The 23733-nt window shown below is 50.0% G+C and overlaps 1 protein-coding gene across 4 annotated transcripts in view; it reads right to left on the bottom strand.

Annotated features, from left to right (window-relative positions):
* LOC105986366 (alpha-1-antitrypsin-like) overlaps nt 1-23733 on the bottom strand; it is a 36088-nt gene that overhangs the window by 3935 nt on the left and 8420 nt on the right. The window contains exon 2 of one of the 4 annotated variants that reach the window (XM_013017281.1): nt 21734-22137. The exons of 1 other annotated variant lie outside the window; for it this stretch is intronic. In XM_013017281.1, coding sequence (XP_012872735.1) covers nt 21734-22133 — 400 coding nt within the window. In that variant the 5' untranslated portion in view covers nt 22134-22137. Of the gene's footprint in view, nt 1-2528; nt 2545-4006; nt 4073-21733; nt 22138-23733 lie in introns of those variants that run through there. 2 more of the 4 variants (XM_013017273.1, XM_013017268.1) reach the window with 2 other exon arrangements.

The following is a 23733-nucleotide window of genomic DNA, read 5'->3' as shown; positions in this document are numbered from 1 at the left end:
CTAGGTCTGCTAAGGAGCCCTGCCATGGATGGTCTCAGGAGCTGGCATGGGGTGAACACCCATCTGCAGGGGCCGTCAGGTGAAGGAAGTATGTCTCATGACTGGGATGAGGCATGAAGGAGTGGCATGGCCTGTGGCTGAGCCTTTGAGAGCAAACTCTGCCTTGGGAAGGTCACAGTCAAGGTCACACCTAGGAGCACAGTCAGTTTTTTCCTACAAACTCCCTCTGCTTCAAACATCCTGAACCCAGTGCACCCACATTTATATGACCTGTGCGCTCTCTCTGTCTCTCCTCCCTCCTCCACACACACACACACAGTTTTATATTGGTACTGGTGCTTAAACTCAAGGCCTGGATGCTATCACTTAGTTTTTGTTTTGCGTTGCTTTGGTTTTTGCTCTTACCACTTGAACCATAGCTCCACTTCTAGAATTTTTTGGTGGTTAACTGGAGATAAAAGTGTCTGGGATTTTCCTGCCTGGAATAGCTTTAAGCCGGGATCCTCAGGGTCCCAGTTTAGAGGCGTGAGCCACCACTGCCTGGCTATAACCTGCTCTCTTTCTAGATGGACAAACAGAGGGAAGAGTGCCTGTAGCCTACTATTTACTATTTTCACACAACTAAAATTCCCATCTTGGTCCTAATACTAAATACTACACATGGTCCTGGCACAGAGCTGCTTTCTTCCCAGAACTCTGCTGTTGTTTCTTTGCTGGCCTTCAAGTCTCTAAATAACCCCCAAAGAGCTGAACCACATATTGCATAATACATCTTGACATTTTGGCATTTCTCTTAAACTAGCCAGTGGAGACGGTGATAAATTTAGTTCTGTGTTTTTCCACCTCTTTTAGATTTCTGTCTGCACTGTGGCACAGCTCTCTGGAAAGTTCCTCCCTTCACAGGCCTAGTGACCGTGGAGAGGTCAAATACCCCAGATGGGCACAAAACCCCTTGAATTACCCTGGCTTCAAACCTGGACCAGACCACCCCTCTGAGCTAGCAATGTCCTTGGTCATCCCTGTCCTTAGCTATGTGATTCAGAGCTCAGAGAGGCCGAAATCATACAGGTCCTTATGAACAAAGTTGGGTTATCTCAGTTTGCCTAAGCAGAATCTTTAAAGAACTGAGCTGTGGAGCCCCTGCTGGAGCTGCTAGGCTGGGGGAGGAGGAGAAGGGGTGACTGCACCCCGCCCACCTAACCACGTCCTGTCCCATCCCCTCTGCTGCCCTCTACTCTCTGTAAAGAGTCTGAGACCCAGAGAGGGTCAGGTCTGGTCACATCTACCCCGAGGGCCAGAGGCAAAGGAGGACAAAGCTTTGTCTGTCCTGCACTTGACCACAGGCCAGGTGGTAGGATTGAGCCCTGCTGCTGAAACCAGGCCACAGCGAGATCGTTTGCATCCAGGCACTGAACAAGCGCTGGTGTGGGCTGCCCTGCCTCTCACTGCTGGCCCCTGGGCAGAGCCTCCCTGAGCCTCCCTTCCTGACTCCACTGTGGGAAGAGAACCTCTGAAGGAAGAGCAGCAGCACAAACAAGACCCTGACCAGGCGGGCACAGACACGTGTGGAGGCCTCTACCCCTGGCGTGAACGCTCACCTGAGACCCAGCCAATTGCTTCCTGGATACCTACACCTTCCCCATGGCATAAACCAGCTCCTGCTGAGCAGTGGACCACCCCTGAGCCTGAAACATTCCCCACACAAGAACATTTCCTGTCTGCCTCCTGACCCCAGGCGAAGCTCATGTGGAGCACCAGCACTGCCACCACCACCCTGAGCACCCTGTGCGCCTCCTTCATCCAGTCCTCCCTCAGCGCTCACCCTGGGACATCCAAGTTCTCACCGTGCAGTCTTCTAGGAGGAAACACTGAGGCCCAAGCAGCTTCGGTAACTCATGACAGAGCCAAGTGCCTTAGAGCTAGGACTTTATCCTAGAAATTTAATTCTAGAACCTAGCACTCCACCTTCTCTATACGCTAAGGTAGAGTCAGAAGACGTGGACAGCAAGGCTTGGAGGTGACCTGGTTGCAGGAAGAGTGACGGGGTTGCTGTGGCAAACATGGCAGGCCAGGCACCTGGGAGCCATGGAGGCCTGCAGGCAGAGGCCCCATGGGGGTCTTCCTCATAAGATAGGGATGAGCCTGGGCCCCTGGCGTCCCCTCTGGCCTTACCCTATCTGTACACAGAGAAACCCCTGCTCTCCCCTACCTCTCACCAACCCGCATCCCAGAAGTGGTGTCAGTAGCAAGAGGCACCTTTAAACCCAGGCACTGCTGTGGCCCAGTCTTGGCTTCCCCGGCCTGGGGACAGGGCCTCTCCTGCCATGCCTATGCCTCACCAGGAGACTGCCCAGGAACTGGGAGGCCTGGGAAGAGGCAGGACCACAGGGCCTGCATTACCATGAGACCTCGCCTGGCTGCAGCCAGCCCTATCCCCTCTGCCTCCCTGGGGCCCAGGCCTGCTGCCTGCTGGGTGGTGCAGGGAACTGGGGGCCCATTGAGCTCTCCCCGAGGGCGGGCGTACTTACGGCTCACTGTGCCAGAGGTGTCGCCGGGGGTGTCGTGGGGACAGAGGCTGAGGAAGCATAGCCCTGTCCTTGGCTGTATTTAAGCAGGGGATGGAGAGGGGCCTGGGGAGGCTGCTAGTGAATATTAACCCAGGTCACCCCAAGTAGCAGAGGAGCAAACAGACTAAGGGACTAAGTCCATTGGCTAAGTGCTGAGCCTTGTGCCCGCCCACGCTGCTGTCATCCCATGGACAGTACCTGGCCCTGGGCCCCACAGCCATGGGGAGTTGTGACACCCTGGCCAATGTCCATAGCTTTCTGGGCCCAAGGTGGAGTGGGTGGCACTAGTTAGATGGCCTCTGGGACATGATATGGCTTTGCCTGTGTGACCCGTTTCCCCTGTGTTGGTGGCTGAGGTCCCATATTCAGAGTGTGCTGGTCAGGACGTACACAGATCTTGAGTGCAGGCCCCCCGTGTGGGGGAGGGGCTTTGTTCGGGTCTGTCCAGGCGCTGTCCACGCTGCCATCCAGCGGCTCTGAGCAGGAGGAGGTTCCATGTCCCCTGTCCTGGCCTGTTTAGTCTCTGGGAAGCCCAGTGACATGCATTGGCCACCTGACATTTTCCTGGGAATGAGGCCTCATCCTGGGCAGGGCTGGTGGCTTTGCAGTCCAAGGTCAGAGTCTGTGGGTCTCCACTGATGGTGGACTTTTGTAAACCCTGGATGGAGGCCTGACTCTCCTGTGCAGCCCCGGGCTGGCCCATGCCCAGGGCGGCAGTGCAGGTGTGGGGTGGACCCTGGAACATTTCACCCTTCTCTCTCTCACCAGCATGGCAGTCCCTCCACGGCGAGCTCTGCCAGGGCGATGTTCCATGGTGGGGACCTACTCGTTGTGGGAGAGCCCTCGGGTATTTCTGAGAGCTTTCTGTGCCTCCGTGTCCTCATCTGTAAAATGGGGACCATGACAGTAGGTACCTTGGTGGTCTGTGGGAGGCCTGGATGCAGAGTCCAAGGACGCCCAGAGCCTGGTGCCCAGGGCACTCAGGCAGCCCTTTGTGATGGTGCCTGGTGGTGGGTGGGGTTGAGGTGCTTCCTCTAGGCGCACTCTGTGTGGGTGTCCCCAGTGGACTCTGTGGGCGACTCTGCACCCCACTCCCCTTGCAGGAAAAGGGAGACTGGCCTCAGCGATTCTCCTTGCTCTCTCTCCCATGCGGCCCCCATCACTGGCTTCTGGTCTTGGCCTAGGCTCTGTCCCTGCGTGCACTCAGGCTTGGGAAGCCAGGCTGAGGCTGGGCTGCCGGCTGACCTCCCCACTCCTTCCTCCTCGCCCCTCCCATCTTGGGCCTCCAGTTTCCCATCTTACAACGGCCTCCCTGGCAGCCCGGCTGCCCCTCCCATCTGTGCTAGGTGGGCAGCCACAGGTGCCCTGTGTGTCCTGTTTTCCCACACTCTGCCCCTTCAGGTAGGTGAGTGGCCTAGAGGTGCTGGAAGATCCCCTACCTGGAATTCCTGGTGTCTCTGTCCAAGCCGCCTGTAGCCCAGACCCCTCCTCAGAGCTGGGCAGGTCAGATCAGCATTCCCAGGGCTGCAGTGAGGGTTTTGCACCACCCAAGCTCCCAGCTTCCTCTTCTGCCAGCATTGCCCACGGACGTGGTCCAGGAAAGGCCAGGACCTGAGAGAGGAAGGGACTTCCCTCTGCCAGGTACACAGGAAATCAGCTCTTCCTGGCCCTGGCAGGCCTCTGGGCCACCTTTAGGACCTGCCGTGTCTGAGCTGTGTGACCCTGAAAGACAGCTGCCCACACTGACTCCTAAGAGGAACTGTTGCCCAACCTCCGTTAGAGGAACAATGGCACTTGCTCAGATCTCTAGAATGGACAGGCTTTGCCTTCTGGCACAGAGCCCCGCCCAGCACCTTGGCAAGGTTTCTGGGCCAGCTGCAGAGAGAAGAAGCCCTGCAGTGCCCAGCAGCGGCCCCTGCATCTGGAAGGGGCTGTGTGCTGTGTGTGCCAGGAGGGCCCTGGCTGAAGGCAGAGAGGGTAACAGGTTGGTGCTGAGACGTTGGGATGGGAACGACTGAGAGTCGAGGCAGCTGGGAGTTGGGAAGGGTGAGGAACTGGCTTGATCTGTGTAGTCAAGGGCTGCATGCTCAGCCCTCACTCTCCCCTGGCTCATCGAGGGCTCTGATGATCTGGGGAAATGAGCAAGGATACAAGATGCGATCGGTCTCACAGATGATGGGGCCCATACTATAGGGGTTGACCCCCAAAACAAGCCTCACTGGGGACATCTTGCCACTACTTTCTGACATCATCTACTTTGTCTTCTGAGCTGATTTCCCACAGTGAAAGCATCCTGGGGACATCCCATAGGCTAGTGACCCCCCTCAGCCTAGAGACAGGAGCCACATGGTGTGAGGTCACAGTGCTGAGCACGAACTGTGACGTGGCAACAGGAAGGACAGATGGATGCACTAGGTGCTCAAGGGAGGCTGTCCCAGGAGACCACAATCTCCCTGATAAACACACAAACAGATCAAAGCTGTCCTCAGTGGCTGAGGCTCTTTGGTTCAAGTCCCACTCCACTACCTTTTTGTGAGCTCTTAGTCAAGACACCTAAACTCTGTTGCAGAGTTGTCCTCTCTATGAATAGGGCCATAAGGGCCACTCTTCCTGTGGGATGGGGAGGAGCAAATGAGGTGACAAGGTGGCATGGATTCAGGCAGCCTCTGGCCCATCATGGCTGACAATCTTGCTAACTACCTGTGGTCTTGGTGGGTGATGGGCCTGGGAAGTCTTCCTGATGGGGCTCAGCACAGTGATGTATGTGTTTGGCCCCAGCTAGAGGAGCAGCATTCTCCTCAGATCAAGGTTCTACTTCTCCAAAATGGCGCCCGTTCCCCTTTCAGAGGACTCCTGCCCATTTCACTCCCTGAGGATGTGGGCTGGGTGTGCTTCGTATCTTCCTGAGCTCCAGTGATGTAGTAGGGCCATGTGGCACCCTTGACCACGAAGACACAAATTCAGAGAAGATCTTCCTTCCCCTCTCTGAGGCTCTGCTTCCCCATCTGTAAGGCAGCAAGCAATGGGCTTCTTTCTCATGCAGCTGTGAGGAGGATGGAGAAAAGGTCTGGGGGAAATTTCACACAGAGTCTCTGACGTTGGCACAGTGGCCACCCTGCGCCCCTTCTCCAGCCTGCTGCTTCAGCCTCTGTCTTCTGGGAGAGGAATTGTGTGGCACCATCTTGTTCCCTCTTACTTGGCTCTTGCCAATCCCCCCTTTGCAACATCCTGGTTGTGGGTGACCTCTGGGGTGGTTTCCTGTGTGGGGACAGTTCCAGCATGTTCTGGAACAATATGCCTACTCATAGCTGCATCATGTCACCACACATCCTTCCACAGCTAGAGCAAAGAAGGGGCGTCTATGGGCTGTGCCAGCAACAGGGTGAACAGAGGCAGGGAAGATGAAGCTCAGCTCCCCCCCTTCCACATGGAGGTAGGGAACCTTTTCTTGGCATTGTCCTTCCTTGCACCTTACTTTATCTCTGCTCTTTTCATATTCTGAGCCAGGAAGGACATCATGGATCTGGCAAATGTTAAGAGTCAACCTGTCCCATTTCACTCTATCCAGGATGAACGTTCTGGACAGTTTGTCACTTTGCCCTGTTGAGTGGGCTCTTTCCACCTGCGGAGGTCCCTGTTGACTTTTTCCCCTCCATCAATGGCACTGACACTGCCCACCCCACCCCCACCCTCTCCTGTCCCAGGACATGGGGTGCTGAGCTCCTATTAGGAAGAAAAACATCAGGGGGTGGCGAGGACCTCAGGGAAGCGCAGGCAGGGCTGGATGGGCGAACAGGACTCCCCTGGCCCCAGCGCTGAGGGCAGGCAGCAGGCTTCTGGGCCTTGTTGTCCACAGCTCAGCCCTGGGGAGGTGGCTCACACCACGGAGCTGTGCTTCCCGGAACTTGCCCAGCTCAGAGGCTGGCAGGAGGTGGATCCATTGGCCCTGTAGACTTTTCTTGTTTACCAGAGCATTTCTGTTTGCTTGTCTTCTCTGAGTTCTCCACTGCTGTCATTTCCAACACACACTCCAACACTGGCGTCACCTCTTCGATCCTCATAGATTTGTCCAAATCACGTACTGCCTGCTAGGTTCTAAAGGATGTAGTTGGATCCACTAACCCAGCACAGTACACCCAGGTACAAATTGGCCAAGAGGGTTTGTGGCATACCACAAACACCAACAAGCTTTGGAGAAAACAGAGTTTCATGAGGGTCGGGGAGGGGCAGGACAATAGGGTACAAAGCACGTAGGAGAATGGGAGTTGGAAGTGGGCTGAGCTCCACAAGATGAATTAGGACCCAGGCCTTTATGGAAAAGGAGCCTTCTTTGGGGCAGGGAAAATGGACACAGCTGCAGTGATTGGAGCCCAACACACAGCACTGGAGTCAAGCTTATGGCTGTCCAGGCTTTCTCAAACCTTTCAAGGTATAAGATTGTGCAGAAGGAAGCTTCTGGTGGCTTCAATTCCAGACATGATCGCTTATTCTTTCTTAACTCTTCTACATCCATTTTGATTTTGATGTTAGCTCTTAGAAGGAGTGACACTGAGGCCCAGCAAGTTAGCATGATGCTGATCTTGTCCTCCTCCCTCCTCACCTCCCTCCCTTCCTCCATGTTTGATGCATCACAGCTATTTGCACACATCACCTCTGTTAACGTGACAGTGACAGCCGATGTCCTTGCACACTTGGTACCTGCTCTATTTGACTCTGAGCATGTAACACACTGTCATTTTTCTCCTTACATGGTACCTCTGAATTTCATACTTCAGTGATTAGACAAGTCAAAGAAGGATCTTAGGGGGCCAAACAATGAGCACTAGGCCACCACATAGCTGATAAAGGATGGAGAGACATTCTTTCTTTTTATTGTGAAAATACTGTACAGAGGGGTTGCAATTGCATGGGCAAGATAATGAGTACATTTCTTATCAAGCATTGTTGCCTCCTCCTTTGTTTCCCCTTCCCATCCTTTCCCATCCTCCTCCCACCACCAAAGTTGTAAAGTTTGTTTTCCACATAACGACTTGTACATCTCATTGTTGCAATGGATCCACCTGTATCCCTATTTAAACGAATTGTTTTTTCCCTTCCCCTCCACAAATTATACTGACATCAAATACAGTGAAAGCAGGGGTTATTCCATGGGGGAGGGACATACAAAGCAACAAATAAATATCTTATAAATGTGTTAGAAACAATCGCATGAAAGAAAAAAATATTTGAATACATATCTTAGGGTTCATTTCCCTAACATCAACTTATCTGACCTTTTCTGCTTGACTCAGACATATACTAGTTATTGCAAATAAGGGAAACCATGGGACCTATGTTTCTTTGGGCTTGGCTTACTTCACTTAATATAATTTTTTCCAAGTCTTTCCATTTCCTAACAAATGAGGCAATGTCATTCTTTCTGATGGAGGCATAGAATTCCATTGTGTATATATACCACAATTTCTTGATCCATTAATCTACTGAGGGGCATCTGGGTTGGTTCCATATCTTAGCTATGGTAAATAATGCTGCAATAAACATAGTCGTGCTGGTAGCTTTAGTGTGGTCTTGTTTGTGAACATTTGGGTAAATGCCCAAAAGTTGGATTGCTGGGTCATAGGGGAGCTCTATGTGGAGTCTTTTGAGGAACCTCCATACTGCTTTCCAAAGTGGTTGAACAAGTGTACACTCCCACCAACAATGCAGTAAGTTTCCCTTCTGTCCACATCCCCGCCAGCATCTGTTGTTATTAGAGTTCTTGATTATAGCCATTCTAACTGGGGTGAGGTGGTATCTCAATGTTGTTTTGATTTGCATTTCTTTTATGGCTATGGAGGTTGAGCATTTCTTCATGTGTCTATTGGCCATCCTTCTTTCCTCTTCAGAGAAGTTTCTCTTTAAGTCTTTAGCCCACGTATTTATTGGGCAGTTGTTTCTTTGAAGATTTGTTGTTGGGGGTTTAATTTTTTGAGTTCCAGGTGTATTTTAGATATGAGACCCTTGTCTGTTGTATGGCTATGAAGATCTTCTCTCAATCTATGGGCTTTCTATTGATATTGCTAGCTATGTCCTTTGCCATGCAGAAGCTATGAAATTTTATGAAATCCCATTTGCTCAACCTTTCTTTGATTTGTTGTGTTTCTGGGTCTTTATTAAGAAAATTTTGGCCTGTGCCAAGGAGACCTAGGGTTTCTCCTATTCCATTCTGTAATGTTTTCAGAGTGTTTCTATTTTTTTAGTTCCTTTATGGAAGATTAGATGGCTATAGGTCTGTAGGCTCATTTCTGGGTTTTCAATTCTATTCCATTGGTCCTGAGGTCTGTTCTTATGCCAGTACCAAGCTGTTTTGATTACTATGGCTTTGTAGTAGAGTTTGAAATTTGGTATTGATATTCAATGGAGGGACGTTCTAACCAGGCTTTGTGACATTGGGGGATCAGGTCCATTGGTCCTGAGGTCTGTTCTTATGCCAGTACCAAGCTGTTTTGATTACTATGGCTTTGTAGTAGAGTTTGAAATTTGGTATTGATATTCAATGGAGGGACGTTCTAACCAGGCTTTGTGACATTGGGGGATCAGGTGGAGTAGCATGTGACCCCAAAGCTTGGCTACATTCCTAGACTGCAAGTAACTACAGGGCTTATGGTGAGATCAAACTCAGTAAAAAGGTTTTAAAAAGAAGGAAGAAAGAAAGAGAGGGAGAAAGAAAGAAAGAGAAAGAAAGAGAGAGAAAGACAGAAAGAAAGAAAGAAATAAAGAGAGAGAAAGAAAGAAAGAAGGAAGGAAGGAAAGAAAGAAAGAAAGAAAGGAAGGAAGGAAGGAAGGAAGGAAAGACAATAAAGAAAGAAAGAAAACAAAAGAAAACAAACTCAGTTGCTTTGTTTGTGAGCTGGAAGAGAAGACTGGAGTGAGGAGGGCAGGTCTGCAGCTTCCACCACACCTAGTACTGCCCTTCCCCTTTTCCCTCTGAGGAAAGGGGAGCAGGTCCTGGTGGGGAAACAGAGGGAAAGCTGAGCTGTGATGACCAGATGCCCCCATTGCATTGCACCTGCTCCTCCTCCCAATCTCTGGTGGTCCCTTAGGGCTCCCCTTGGCCAGGACCTGGCCTCTCACCTAGACCTTCTTGCCCCACCTATTCCCAGAAAAGCAACCTGAATTCTGGTTGCTTCCTGGCACCCTCTTGGCCAATCTGTATACACAGCTCTGCAAAGAGGACTTGTCACATCTGCTGGGTGGCTGAGTGCCAGAGGGGGCATAGAAGATCAGCCCCCAGGAGGACCTTGTGTCTCTCCACACTGCCCCTGCCACATTTCTACATGCCAGGGTCTCTTTACTTCCTTTACTTCATATTGCTTGATCCTAACTTAGGTACACATATGATAGAACTCCAAATCCTAAAAGTGTTGTCCAATGTGTTTCTACACTGGTGTACATTAGTGCACTTGCACGCTGAGCAAGACCGGGAACAATCCTCTGTCCAATGCCCTATGTCCATAACCTGAGGCTACTCTGCAAACAGTGGCTGTGTCACTTATTAAACACAAACAAGTTGGGTGGTTAGCATGTGCTTTTTTTGTCTGGCTACTTCATCCTGCATGGTGTTATTGTGGCTCACGTAATGATTGTATGCCTCAGAATTCTCTCTGCTTTTGCTGAGGCCTGATCTATGGGTGGGATCCCACATCCAGTTCTCCATTGATGGGCAGCTGGGTTGGGTCTCATTTAGACTGTTCTGACTGAATCTTCCAATAGTATTTGTGCATTTTAGTGTGCAAGTCTTTGCATAAATGAATGCATTTTTTTCTCTTGGGTGAAATGCTAGTTATAGGGTGAAGTATGCTTCTTTGGAAAAGGAGTGGCTCTTTCTTCTGGGCCTTCCCTCTCCTGCTTTCCTGACTACAGTGGAGACAAAGTCAGACAGATGTTGGACACCTCTTGGATCTGCCATACTGAGACCCTGGGACCAGAAGTGGGTCTTTTTCCTGTGGACTGGAGGTGGGGACCCCGGCCCCCTATTCCTGGGGCCGTGGTGAGGATTGAACAAGTTTCTAATTATGAAACACTGACTTAACAAATATCACATGCCACTCCTTTTGCCTTTCAAACTTATTTTAAAGATAGGCAGGTAATAATTAAATCATAGTGAAATGGCTGGGCAAGAATAAACAGAATTCTTCAGAAATCAGTGACTTCCATTTTCCTGGTTGGACCTCCTTGCAGGGCCTAGCATTCAGCCATTGTAGTTTACACTGAAATTCTTTATCTGTCCAAGCCTGGTTTGCTTGCTGCTTCACACCAGTTCCAGAGAGCATTCTCTAATAGCCTGTTTGTATAAAGTCTCAGAGTGGGGTTTTCAAGAACCCAAATTACAGCAATTTCCTGAATAGTTCAGCGCTGCTGTTCTTTTATGTGTAAAAGAAAGGTGCTGATTGCAAATGTGTTAAAGGTTATAGTATGGTTCAATGGGTTGGTGTGTGCAAAGTGTGTGCAAAGTTAGTACTCTTAGGAGACAGGTATTCAGACAAAACAAAGGTATTCATATCCCCATTTTGCCATAGGGCAACTGAGGCTTAGTTTAAATAATTCACTTAAGTCACTCAGAAAGTTGTAGAGATTGGATTTAACATCTAGACAACAGACAGACAGACAGATAGATTTCTGCTGTTTCTAATTGATAGACCTAGTGACACAAATTAACATTAGAATGAAAAGTTGGAGGACAATGGGAGAGCATAGAGGGGCTTGTCTCTGGCTGATGAATGTGTGACAGTTTTCCAGAGATAATGACAAAATGGTTCCCATGCACACCTGACCTGTATTAATAGCTTCTGTGGCACTCAAACTAATGAACTATAAAGATCACAGTTAGACCTATGTCCCAAATCATTGCTCAGCTGTGCAAGTCACAAGGCAGACACTGAAAAGTTGAAGCAATATGCTTCCCAGAAATCTTAGTGGTTCTGAGTTCTTTCCAACTACTTCCCAAATTATTAGAAGTGGAGGAAAAGCCATTGGAATTCTCATTCTTCTTATAATTTTCATGACCCACAGGCAGAGTTTTGTTTTTACCTTTCTCTTTTTTAAATTCCAAGATATTGGAAGCAATCATTTCCTCTATGAAGGACCCTCCTGAGCCTCCTCTATGGAGAATATTGGAACATAAAATATGAGCTGAAGTGGCTAGAATGCCCTGCTGTGGGACTGGCAACCCTAGGAAACAGTGCAGAGCTCAGTGGTAGAGGTATCTTAGCATGCATGGAGTCCTGGGCTTGATTCACACAGAAGTCTCTGCCTGGTCTCTCAGGGACCCTGATGATGGCCAAACTGTCCCTAAGGCGGCTGTACCAGTTTGCACCCCACTGGAAATAGTGGCTTCACTCATCCTCACCTTGTTTGCTGTTACCAGTGTTCTGATGTCCATTCTCTTTCTGTTTATGTGGTGCTGAGGAATAGAACCCAAGGCTTGGTGCATGCTAGGCAAGCGCTCTACCACTAAACCACCTTCCCAGCCCCTATCTGTTACTATTTGTTGTAATTTAAACATTAACAGGAGCAGATTTTGTAGGGTGGATTGAGAAGCTGCCCTCTGTCACACGGCCCTGTCCTTAAAGCACACCCTCCATGACTGAACCAGCCTGAGGAACTTTTAGCTCCTGGACCCACCATGAAGCCACTAAGTTGGTGCTGAACCAGAGAACTGGTTCTTCTCTCTGCTTCCAGGGTGGTGGGATATGAGTGGATTACCTTCACCAAGATCCACATCTCATTTTTTTGTTTGTGCTGTCTTAGGACTTGAACTCAGGGCCTGGGCACTGTCCCTGTGTGTTTTTGTTCAAGGTGAGTGCTCTACTTCTTAAGCCACAAATCCACTTCCCAATTTTTGGTGGCTTTCCTGTCTGGGCTGGCTTCAAACCATGGTCCTCAGATCCCAGCCACCTGAGTAGCTAGGATTACAGGTGTGAGCCATCAGCATTCAGCTCATATGTAATTCTATCATTCCCAGTTCCAGAGCCCTTTAGGCCTGCAGGGTCCCTTGACCTGAGTAGGTAGCCCAACACTTGTTCCCTCAGACCTTGGGGAGAACAGTGAGGGTGGACCTGCCAGGACGTGGCACTCAGGAAAGGTAATGTGTCATGTGATCTCAGCGCAGCCTTCTCAAGGCAAACCCACCCTTGCCTCAGTTACCTTTTGCTGCATCATGCCTTCCTTCCACATTAGTGGTTCCAAACAAGAGACAGCCAGCTGCGCAGTTCTGGGCCAGGCCTCGCTGGGCCCGCCCTACCTCTGTGATCAGCTGGGGCCTCACCCACAGTGTGGCAAGAGGTTGCATGCCCACCTGGACACTGGGACAACTGAGCCACATGTCTAATTCCCCAAGAAGCTCCTTAGGGTTTGTTCATGTCATAGACACAAGGGTCTAGCTCACCACTTCCTTCTGAATACTCCTCCCTCTGCCATGATGCTGGCTGGCCTATTCTGCAGCATCATGTAACTTTCTTCCTTCTAATCCACAAAAAAAAAAAAAGTATACCTCCCTGGGATCCAGATAGAGTAAGTAAAACCACAGAATAACCCTGATAGTTTAAATATTAAGTAAATGGCAACATATTTGTATACTTCTAGTATAAAATAAAATTGCATGTGTGTGTGTGTGTGTGTGTGTGTGTGTGTGTGTGTGTCCTAGAACTTGAACTCAAGGACTGGGAGCTGATTCTGAGCTTCTTTGGCTCAAAGCTAGCACTCTACCACTTCATCCACAGCTTTTTCTGAGTAGTTTATTGGAAATAAGAGTCTCACAGACCTTTCTGCCTGGGCTGGATTCGAACTGTGATCCTTGGATCTCAGCCTCCTGAGTAGTAGCTAGGGTTACAGATGCTTTGTGTTATATCTATTTTAAGCCTTTTTAAAACTCAGTCCACAAGGAGAGGGATAGGTCAATGCCGCTCTGTACCCAGCAGAGGGCGCCTGACTCTGGGGAAGGCAGACATCTTTTCCTCTCAAGGTTTCTCTCCAGGTAAAAGGTATATGGTAAAAGGTAGGTGAGGGTTCCTGTTATCTGGATTTGAATGGCTGTGAGGAGCATGCCTCGTCTTAGATATGAGTCTGGGAAGGCAGATGGCAGAGTCCTGGTTTCAATGTTGTTTCGTTAATAACTCTGTAACGGGCATGTGGAAGCCAAGGCACTTCCCAGCCCCGGCCACCCTGGTGTTATTTCATCATTTATAGACAGTCACACTACTGGCCCACAGCTGTGCTAGCAACACAGATTTGGGAACTTTACAGACTCAGAGGGTTAAAATGTCAGTGCAAGTCTCTGCCCCATGTCTGGGTGAAGTGCAGTTGGCTAATTACTTCCTGACATCATGTAAGGCTGCATTAGTAGGTCTGTCTGTCTAGATCCCTGGGGAGAGCTTTCTTTCTCACCTGGACCACAGCTCCTGTAGTGTGGGTGTGGGGTAACCATAATCTCTTTCTGTTTTCTCCCACATCTCCCTCTCCTTACCTCCCCTCATCTCTCACCTGCCACTGGCTTTTGTGTGGGATCACATCTTGGTGTTAAGACCTAATGTTTGCGTTTGGACTTTAGAGCAATAGGATTCTTGGGTCCCTGGTTTATGTCAAGGTGCCACGCCACCTCCTGTGGAGTCTGCGTGAGAGATCGCGTTAGACAAAGAGCTTCAAGGAAGCATGCCTGCAGGAAGGAGGTGTTGGTTCAAGGCTTCCCATACACTTGGCTGCACCTTTATAGCCTCTACCTTTATTCTTACTATAATCTTGGCTGTACATTCGATGCCTTTATTCTCGTTATGGCTATTTTTCTATTGATCCACAAACAGAGCATGTTGTATCTTTCCAGTCCAATAGAGACGGCTTCTCTAAATAATAAAGACTAGGACTAAAGATTAAATGTGGGCAATGCCCCAATCAATCTATCATCTGATGTGACGCTGCCTCCAAAAACTCTTACAACTTCACAAGCAGTTTTGCGGCTCACGCATAGTAATTATAGAAACTTAAAATTTCCAGATATGTCACAACAGACAAAATCAATGAATTAAACTAAGTTAGAAAGAGTTATCCCAGTAGTTCAGAGAGTTCTAAAAAAAAGGAGGGACCTCTGATTATAAAAAAAAAGAAAGATTCCCTCAACAGTTATGATTAAGTTTAGTCCAACTTACATTATAGGGAATAGATGGTGGTTTCACACAAAATGTAAAGTTAGTAACATCACATTTCCTGAACCAACCGATGAACCATTTCCTTATACAGGAGCTTATAAAGATAAAAATAGTTGGATAAATGTAAAAGAAAAAAAAGAGTATTTTGAAACTCATTAGATTTTGTACAAAGATTAGGTAGATCTAGATTATTATGGTGTTTATTATTTAAGCAACAATAAGATAGTTTAAAACAACAATTAGAAATTTATGTGTATAAATATTGGGATTAAAATAATAGGAAATGAAGAATGCCTGACTTAACCTAAAAGTGGTTTTTAGGATGGTATCAAAGGGACTTGAAAATATATGAAAAAATAAAAAGAGTACAATATAAGTACAGCCCTGTCTTAGGTTTAATTATTAAACAAAAAAAGGCTGAATAGATGACGCATTCTATTAAACAATATGCTAGACTTGTTTCGTACCACTTAGCTCAAACAATTGGTGGGATAGTCATCAATTTTCATGTAATTCATCAATGCTTTGCCTTTTTAAAAAATTGATTATGTGCTTAAATAAACAAAAAATCTATGTCACAGTCACACCCTGTATAAAAATGTTAATTCTCCTCAATAAAAATACACTCAGATGCAACTCATTTGAGTCTGTGTCTGTTTGTCACTTCGCCGACTCCTTGCCCACCTATCCCGAGATCCCTGTCCTGTCGGTCCAAGTGCTCTGGCCGAGCTGGTCTGTCGCATCAAGGAGCCCTACTCAAGTGCACAGGGTTTCGTGAAGGATCTTGGTTCAAAGTCACAGCCAACACTCACCAACCTTGGTCATCCGTGTTCTTTTAGCACACAGTTCTTATGCGTACTACCATTGGAGAACTGCTAGAGAGATTGGGGTCTGAACTGGAGTAGGGCATGTCTGCTTCCAGATTCCTGTTCTATTAGAATCTGAACAACATCCTGGTTTTGAACACTCAGTGAATAAAATCTCCTCTTCTCCACGCTCAAAGATCCAGCATACAGCTAGCAACCCTTTGCTCCCTGGGTCATTTTCACAGGGGAGATTTCAGGTGCGTGTCAGGTGTCAGATGCGTGCATACGGGACATGACTAAGTTGGCACCCGTGCCCCGACTCATTACAGGTGCCTGTGTGGGGGTGCTGAACTTCTGTTTTCTGAAGGGGGCTCCATCTCCACAGAACACAGCCCCAAATGCACCCACCAACCACATTCTGTCCTACGTTTATCATCCTCCTGGCCTCACACTTCCCTTGGTTTTGGAGTGACTCAGCTCTGATGCTCTGATGCTCTTTTCTCGTTTGCCTTAGCTGCCCCAGGAGTGCACTAGTCTGACCCAGCACAGTGAGCTAGTTCTCAACGTCTTGGTGATGACACCATAGAAGAGTGCATTCGCTCATTTGTCCTCAGGTCCCCGGTGTCTTTACAGTGTCCCTTACTCAAAGGACACTCAGCAGATATCTGTAAGAGGGGGCTGGGACATGAGTGTTTCCTCGTCTCAGCTAGTGCCAGGGGTGAGGTGGTGCTGGGGCGAATGGCTAGAAGCGGCTCTGGGGAGCGCCCTCCTCCTCAGCGCAGATCCTCAGTGCTCACAGACCCAATGCCAGCTTTATTAGAATCAGAACACTATGCTCTGGCCTGCAAGGGTCCCGCCACACAGGTGGGGGCAGGCTTTTCTGTTCAGTTGGGTAGAAAAGACACCCCTGGCCCTCATCACAGTCACCCTGCAGCCGGGTTGACCACTTTCCCCAGAAAGAGTAGACTCTGGGTGGTCACCTCCCAAAGGAGCAGCAAGAAAGGCCTGCTGAAGTGGGCATGTGGTGTCCAGGTCACATTCAGAGGCGAGGGCTGGGAGAGGAGGCCGGAGGCGGCCCCTGCCTCCGTTCCTTTCTCATTCATGTCAATCACTGCCTTGTGGGACACCTAGGAGAGGAGACAGAGAGGGCTGCTATGAAGCCAGGGTTTCCATGGCAAAGGCTACATCTGCAGTACACTGGGGAGATGGAGTAGGACCACATCTGGGCCCACAGTCCTGCCTGCCTCCGGAGCAACCCCAGCCCTTACCTCATTCTCCCTTCTGCCTCTCTGTTTTCTCTTCCTTCCCTACCCCAGTGGGTTTGCCTCATGACAATGAGTGCCCTTTGGCAGGAGGACCGTTGAGCCCGACCAGGCTGGGGCTCCTGAGTCCTCTCAGGCTGCAAAGCCAGCAGCACCTGCAGGAGCACTGCCCATGTCCCGGTGTGTCTTTGCATTGCAATGAGCTGCATTTAATCTCCCTGTGCCTCAGTGTTGTTGTCTTCAAAATGACTGGTCAACCTAAAGCAGTGGTTCTTAATGAGCTTGGTGAAATCAGGCCATCTACTGGCCTCCAGGGAGGAGCTGTGGTTTGTTTTTAAAACTGCTCTTTCACACAACTTCCTGGGAATGAAGCGTTCTGAGGCTTTGAAAGAGGTTGAAAGATGGAGCCTTGACATTCCCTTTTATTTCTAAAAGGCTCTATGGAAAGACAACTATAGCAGTTAAAGTTCTTTAAAAAGCTGACCTATTTTTCCTTGTTTTTCACCCTTCACACACACACACACACACACACACACACACACACAGAGCAGGCATGTGTGCACTTAAACCCACACAAGTGCACACACACATATACTTATGCACATACACACACAGAGCAGGCATGTGTGTACTTACACACATATACATATACAGATAGTCCTGTATGTGTGCACACACACACACACACACACACACACACACACACACACACAATGGCCTTGGTTTGGGCACTCCACTCTCAGTTGTTTGTTCCCAGATAGAAGACAGAATGAAGTCGCTAGCAAACAGTCCAATGGCAATGAACAATTCTATCCTGAAATAAGAACAATAACCCAACCTTTGCTGCCTTCCTTCCTGTAAAAGACTGAATAATAATTCAATTATGCCCATCCCCTGATTCTCTCCTTGTTAGAGGCTTATCAGTCCTCAGCCATTTCCATGGCCGATGTGCCCCCATTGGTAACTGTCTGGCAAGTGGGACTTGAATTAGCTGGTAGTATGACAGTGGCCATGATAGAGCCACAGGGGAGAAGAGGTGAGAGCCTCAGTAGCTGAGTGTCACCAGTTGGATCACAAGGACAGAGCTGAGTGAAGGCTCTGCCCACCTCCCTGGGCTATGCTTAACAGCTGTGGAGTCCAGGCCAGGACTGAGCTGACAAGGGGAGGAGAAGGGATGGGGTCCTCTCCCTTCAGGGGCAAGAGAGGCCACCACTGATGCCAGGGCTGGACAGGAGCATGGATACCAAGGCTGGGCTGGAGGCTCCGGGAACAGAGAAGGCAGCATTGGGTGGGCACAGCCATCTCTGTGGAAGTGGCTGTGGGGAGGGAGTGGGTGTGGGGAGCACTCCCACAGGGACTTGGGACGTGGTGGATCCTGGGCCTAATGCTGGTGTCTGAGCCATAGGACCCCAGAATTCCCAGACCAAATGCAGTTCTAGGGTTCAGATGGATTCAGGGCCATGGACTGAGGTCTCTGACGTGGTCCTGTGCCAGTCCTGCATGCCCAGCACAGGGACTCGTGAATGTGAAGGACAGTGAGGGACTGGGGACCTGGAATCCACACAAGCTCCCGGGTGCAAAGGACGACACAGAGACCACATCGTGACAGATGCAAAGGTTACGCTGAATGAGGCCTGGATCAGCTTGGCCTGTGTTTAATGCCATCAAGGAAGGGACCTGCTTAGAAAGGCCACGGCACTGAGGGGTATGAAAATTTGCCCAGGAAGAGAGGAATCTTAGTCTTTTTATCATAGATTGTAATGAAGAATGGCAGGGAATTATTCACCTCAGGGGGAAGAGACAAGGGAATGGCTTCTGAGAAGGTGGCCGCTGTGGCCTCGATTCCTTTCTCGTCCAGGGTCAGCACAGCCTTGTGCACAGCCTGCAGGAGAGATGTGGAGATGGCTTCTGACCTGTGCTCTCATGCTCTGCACACCACCCAGCCCAGACCCAGGCTGCAGACAGCTCCAGGGCCGGCCTCCCTGGAGCATCTCACCAGGAAAGTCCTGCTGCCCACCTACCCTCACCACTGGCCACACAGGCCTCTGTCTGTCCAACCCTAGCTTCACCTGTCTGCTCCCTTCGTCTCTCCCACCCAGAGCTCAGAGTAGAGACACCCTGCACTCCATGTCTCCTGCACGTGGCTCCCCCTCATTGAATGCTGGGAGCTCATTGGACAGGTCTGAAGGTGACCTTCACAGGACCCTGTTCCCACCGTGTGCAGACGTGCTGCACTCATGTCTTTTGGTATTTTCTCTTTCATGAACAAAAAAAAGGCTTTGGGAGGGGCTGATGTTTCTAATTTAGATTTGGTAGTGAAACAGCCCTTCTAGATGCTGCATGTGGAAAACTCTAGAACATTCTCTGATGTCAGTAATTCTAAGCTGAGTGGAGAAATGAGCCCAAGGACTCCTGGGCTCTGGGTGAAGAAGAGAGTGAGGGTCTGAGAGACACCTCTGAGCAGTTTCCCAGCACATGAGCCAAATGGATGGCTGCCTTTCCCACTGTCTCCTGCACCCGCCCTCTCACGAGCCCTCAGAGCTCAGCCTGGACCTTAGTGGTGATGTGGCCCCGTCCTCAGCCCCGTGCCCCAGCTATGAACCCCAAGATCCACTTAACACCCAGAAGCCATCTGGGAAAATGCCCTCATCGGGTGACCTCACCTTGGAGACCTTCAGTGGGGCATCCGTGGTGACCTTGGAAAGGTCAGCACCGTTGCTGAAGACCGTGGAGATGCCCAGCGCGCTCAGGACTGGCTCCAGGTCGTAGGTTCCAGAGATGGACAGTTTGGGCAAGGGCACTTCTTCAATTCTGCCATGAGGGAAAGATCACAAAGGAGGATTTCAGCATCTCTCCCAATGTGCCAGGAATGCCATGGGAGGCTGGCTTTTTTTCCGGCTTTTCCACCCACAGTGCCCATGCTCCACCCACAGCAGGATAGAAGCTCCTTAGTGTGTTACAATCTTGTTTCTTCTATGCCCAGTGCCAGTGGAGTCCTCATGTCTTAGAGTCAGGGCCATCCTGACCTGTGTCCTCTGCCAGGGACGTTCCTGAACTTCATATCCTGGGGACCTGTGCACAAACAGCGGAGTGCTGTCCACCTCTCATCTAGGAGAGAAAATGACCCCCGATGCTGAAGGCTGGGCCTCTGTTAGTGTCTGGCCCTCAGACCCTACAATGGGTTCTGAGGCAGTGGTGACCCCTCTGCTCAAGGTTGGCCTTGCCTTGTGTCTGCTGTGTTTCTGTGTCTCACAGCGTTCACCACTCTTCTGTGCAGCAGGCCCTGCTCACTGCTGATGCACCAGTGTGTGCTGACCCGAGGGCCAGGCTCTAGGGTGATGGACACCTAGGAGTGGATAAACCACTGGTCTGGGGTCAGAGCTGTGGAGCCTCCTTCCTGAGTGTCCAGCACTGTCTCATGCTGCCCTTCCATGTTCTGGGCCTTTGCAGCCAGATGTTCCCATGGCCATCCCGGACTCTCTGCCTTAGTCCACTGTCCACTGTGCCAGAGTTCAACCCATCACAGACCTTGGTGCTGTGGCCTGTTCTGCTGTGCTGCCCCTGCACTGGACAGTGGGTCTGGGGGAGGTCTGTCCTCTGGGGAGGACATCTCTGAACAGAGCACAGGCTTCCCACTCTTGTTTTTTTTTTCAGTCATGTGGCCTGAACTCTGGGCCTGGGCACTATCCCTCAGCTCTTCAGCTCAAGGCAAGTGCTCTACCATTTGAGCCACAGTGCTACTCTGGCTTTTTCTGCTTATGTGGTGCTGAGAAATCGAACCCAAAGCCTTGTGCATGTAAGGCAAGCGCTCTACCACTGAGCCACCTTCCCAGCCCTGGGCTTCCCACTCTTGACACTGTCTCTTCCCAGGTCCCTGCTGCTTCTCCCTGAACTGAGCACTGGCTTTGTCTTTCAGCACAAGGTCACACCCTTAGCTAGGGCCAAGGGCTGGCAATACCTCCCTTGTCCTGTCCTGAGAGTTCAACCATCCCTGACATGGCTAAGAGGTCTGTGCTCTTGTGGGCTGGGGGCTGGTCCCTGCCTGAGGCGTCACCTTCCGTTGGTGCTCCTCAGACACTTGTCAATACTGTCCACGAGGAGCATGGCCATGAGTCGTCGCATGTTGTTTTCTGTCATCATGAAGATGACGGTGGCAGTATCACCCATGGAGTCCATCAGCATCACCCAGGTGAACAGCGTGTCGCAATAATGCAGTTGCATTACGCCGTGCAGGAACTGTGTCTTCAGTTTAACCTGGGGATTCGCATTGAATTTCTCCCATTTGCCTGGATTGGATGGGAACACAGGTGCTGGGCTTAGATTAAGGGAGGGCAGGAGATCCAGGAGACCCTGGTGTCTGTGTTGAGACTTGGAGCTCAGCTGGGTCAAGCACAGGAGACCTGGGCTTAGCCATCCTGACCACCCTGGGGACTGAGTTACTACAAGAGGAGACATGGAATTTCTATGTCACATGGGAGGCCGCCCTCCTGGCTGATCAGGGGACACCTGCATTTGCATATATGATTATTAAGAGGAGCATTACAAAGAGAGTTTGGATTACCAGTCATATTTTGGCACCTGCTCACTGAGGCTCCTCTCCTCTGTGAATCGGCCTCCCAATTAACCCTTTGGGGGCACTGACTGGTGTGTTTCCATGGGAACCAGCTGGGCTGGCGGTGCAGCTTTACCTTTAAAGAGAATGTAATTCGCCAGGGCAAGCACGGTGTCCTTGTCCAAGTCTTTCACCAGATCCACAATTTTCCCCTGTGTTCCCTTCTCCATGTATTGGTTGATCTGCTTCTTGGCTTCTTCAGGATCAGTGAAGTCAACGGTGAAGGCCTTTGACTGGTACAGGTTCTTGACATCTGTTGAAAACGGCTCCAGGAGCTTCAGGCTCTTGTTGATGAATAGGCTGCTGCCCGTGGTCAGCTTGAGCTGGTTGCTGGGCCTGTTGAGGGTGTGGAGGAGGCTCTGGAAGTCCGCATGGATGTCTGCCTCTGGCATCTCTGTGATGTTGAAGCCCAGGCCCCTCAGGATCTCAGAGTGGGTGGCATCCTTGGTGCCCAGGGAGAGCATGGCCAAGGCCGCGGCGATGTTCACAGGAGAGAAGAAGAAATCTGTTACGTTGGGTTGCTCGAACAGATTCCAGTACAGGCAGAAGGCAAATATGTCCAACTTCAAGGCAATCCTGTGAAAGGCTGGGTGTTCCTGGTCCTGCTGGGAAGCAGCAGTCTTCTGAACATCTTCAGCCAGGCAGCCGGGGAACAAGCAGCACAGGCTGGCCAGCAGCAGGAAGCCCCAGGAGAAAAAGGACGGCATTGTCCTGCAGGACAGAGAAAAGAACTCAGCCCCAAGGCAGGGCCACAATCACCCCATCGGCTCCTTGACACCATCCAAGAGCAACTGGGCGCATCAGACATTGGATGGAGCCTGCCTGGGTCTCATTATCACCACTGAACAAAGATGAGGCAAGCTATAGACAATGTGCAGTAGTGCTACCTGCCCCACTCTGTTTCCCTATCACACTGGAGTTCTCCATGCTTGTCACAGCCTTGTGGGGAACCTGGCACTGTCCTGTGCTTAAACAGGAGGAAGCTGATCCAGGACCAGTCCTGAAAACTCCCTGGTCCTCCTTCTGCCTCTGTGTCCAGGGGGCCAACTGGGAGCACTCAGCCAGATCTTCACAGGAGGGCTGCTATGGTTGGTGTCAGGGGCTGGTATGGTGAACACCCACCAGCAGGGGCAGTCAGGTGAAGGAAGTGTGTCTCATGACTGGGATGAGGCATTCAGGAGTGGCACGGCCTGTGGCTGAGCCTTTGAGAGCAAACTCTGCCTTGGGAAGGTCACAGTCAAGGTCACAACCAGGAGCACAGTCAGCTTTGTCCCACAAACTCCTTCTGCTTCAGATACAAACACATCCTGAATCACAGACTGCACCCACATATATATGACTTGTGCTCTCTCTCTTTCTCTGTCTCTATCCCTCCCCCCGACAAACATATACACACCTATACACACACATACCCTTTTTTTCTTGGTTGGTGTGGGGCTTGAACCCTGGGCCTAGGTGCTGTCCCTAAGCTTTTTAGCTCCAGGCTAGTGCTCTACCACTTGAGCCACAACACCACTTCCAGTTTTCTGGTGGTTAATTGGAGATAAGAATCTCAAGGAGTTTCCTGCCCAGGCTGGCTTTGAACTGAGATCCTCAGATCTCAACTTCCTGAGTAGCTAGGATTATACACATGAGCCACCAGTGCCCTGCTCATACACTTTTATTTTTTGGTACCAGTACTGGTACTTGAACACAGGGTCTGGGCACTGTCCCTTAGCATTTTCTTCTTCCTTCCTTCTTCCCTCCCTTCCTTCCTTCTTTCTTTCTTTCTTTTTTCCTTTCATCCTTTCTTCCTTTCTTTCTTTTTGCTGTGCACTGATGCACTTACCACTTGATCCACAGCTCCATCTCCAGAATTTTTTGGTGGTTAAGTCTAGATAAAATTGTCGAATTTTCTGGAATGGAATAGCCTTGGAGTGGGATCCTCAGGTCTTCAGTTTGCAGGCATGAGTTGCCACTACCTGGCTACAATCTGCTCTCTTTACCAATGGGGAAACAGAGGTAAGAGGGACAGAGAATTGCCTGTAGCCCACCGTTTACTATTTTCACACAACTAAAATCCCCATCTTGGTCTTAATATTAAATACTTCTATGGGTCCCTAGTATTAGGACGGTGATAACCTACAGGGAAAATGTTGATAAAAAGTGAGAGTTCAGTTTTGTCTGTACCTGGATATGGTAAAAGTTTCTTTACAGGAAGACTACGAAGCAAAGCACAGAGCTGTTTCCTTCCCAGCACTTTCCTACTCTCCCTCCTTCCCCTCCACCTCCTCATTCCTTCTCCTCCTTCTCCTTCTCCTCGTCCTC

This window comes from Dipodomys ordii, unplaced genomic scaffold (genome assembly GCF_000151885.1).
Source record: "Dipodomys ordii isolate 6190 unplaced genomic scaffold, Dord_2.0 Scaffold2, whole genome shotgun sequence".
NCBI lineage: Eukaryota > Metazoa > Chordata > Mammalia > Rodentia > Heteromyidae > Dipodomys > Dipodomys ordii.
This window is presented reverse-complemented; position numbering and strand designations above follow the sequence as displayed.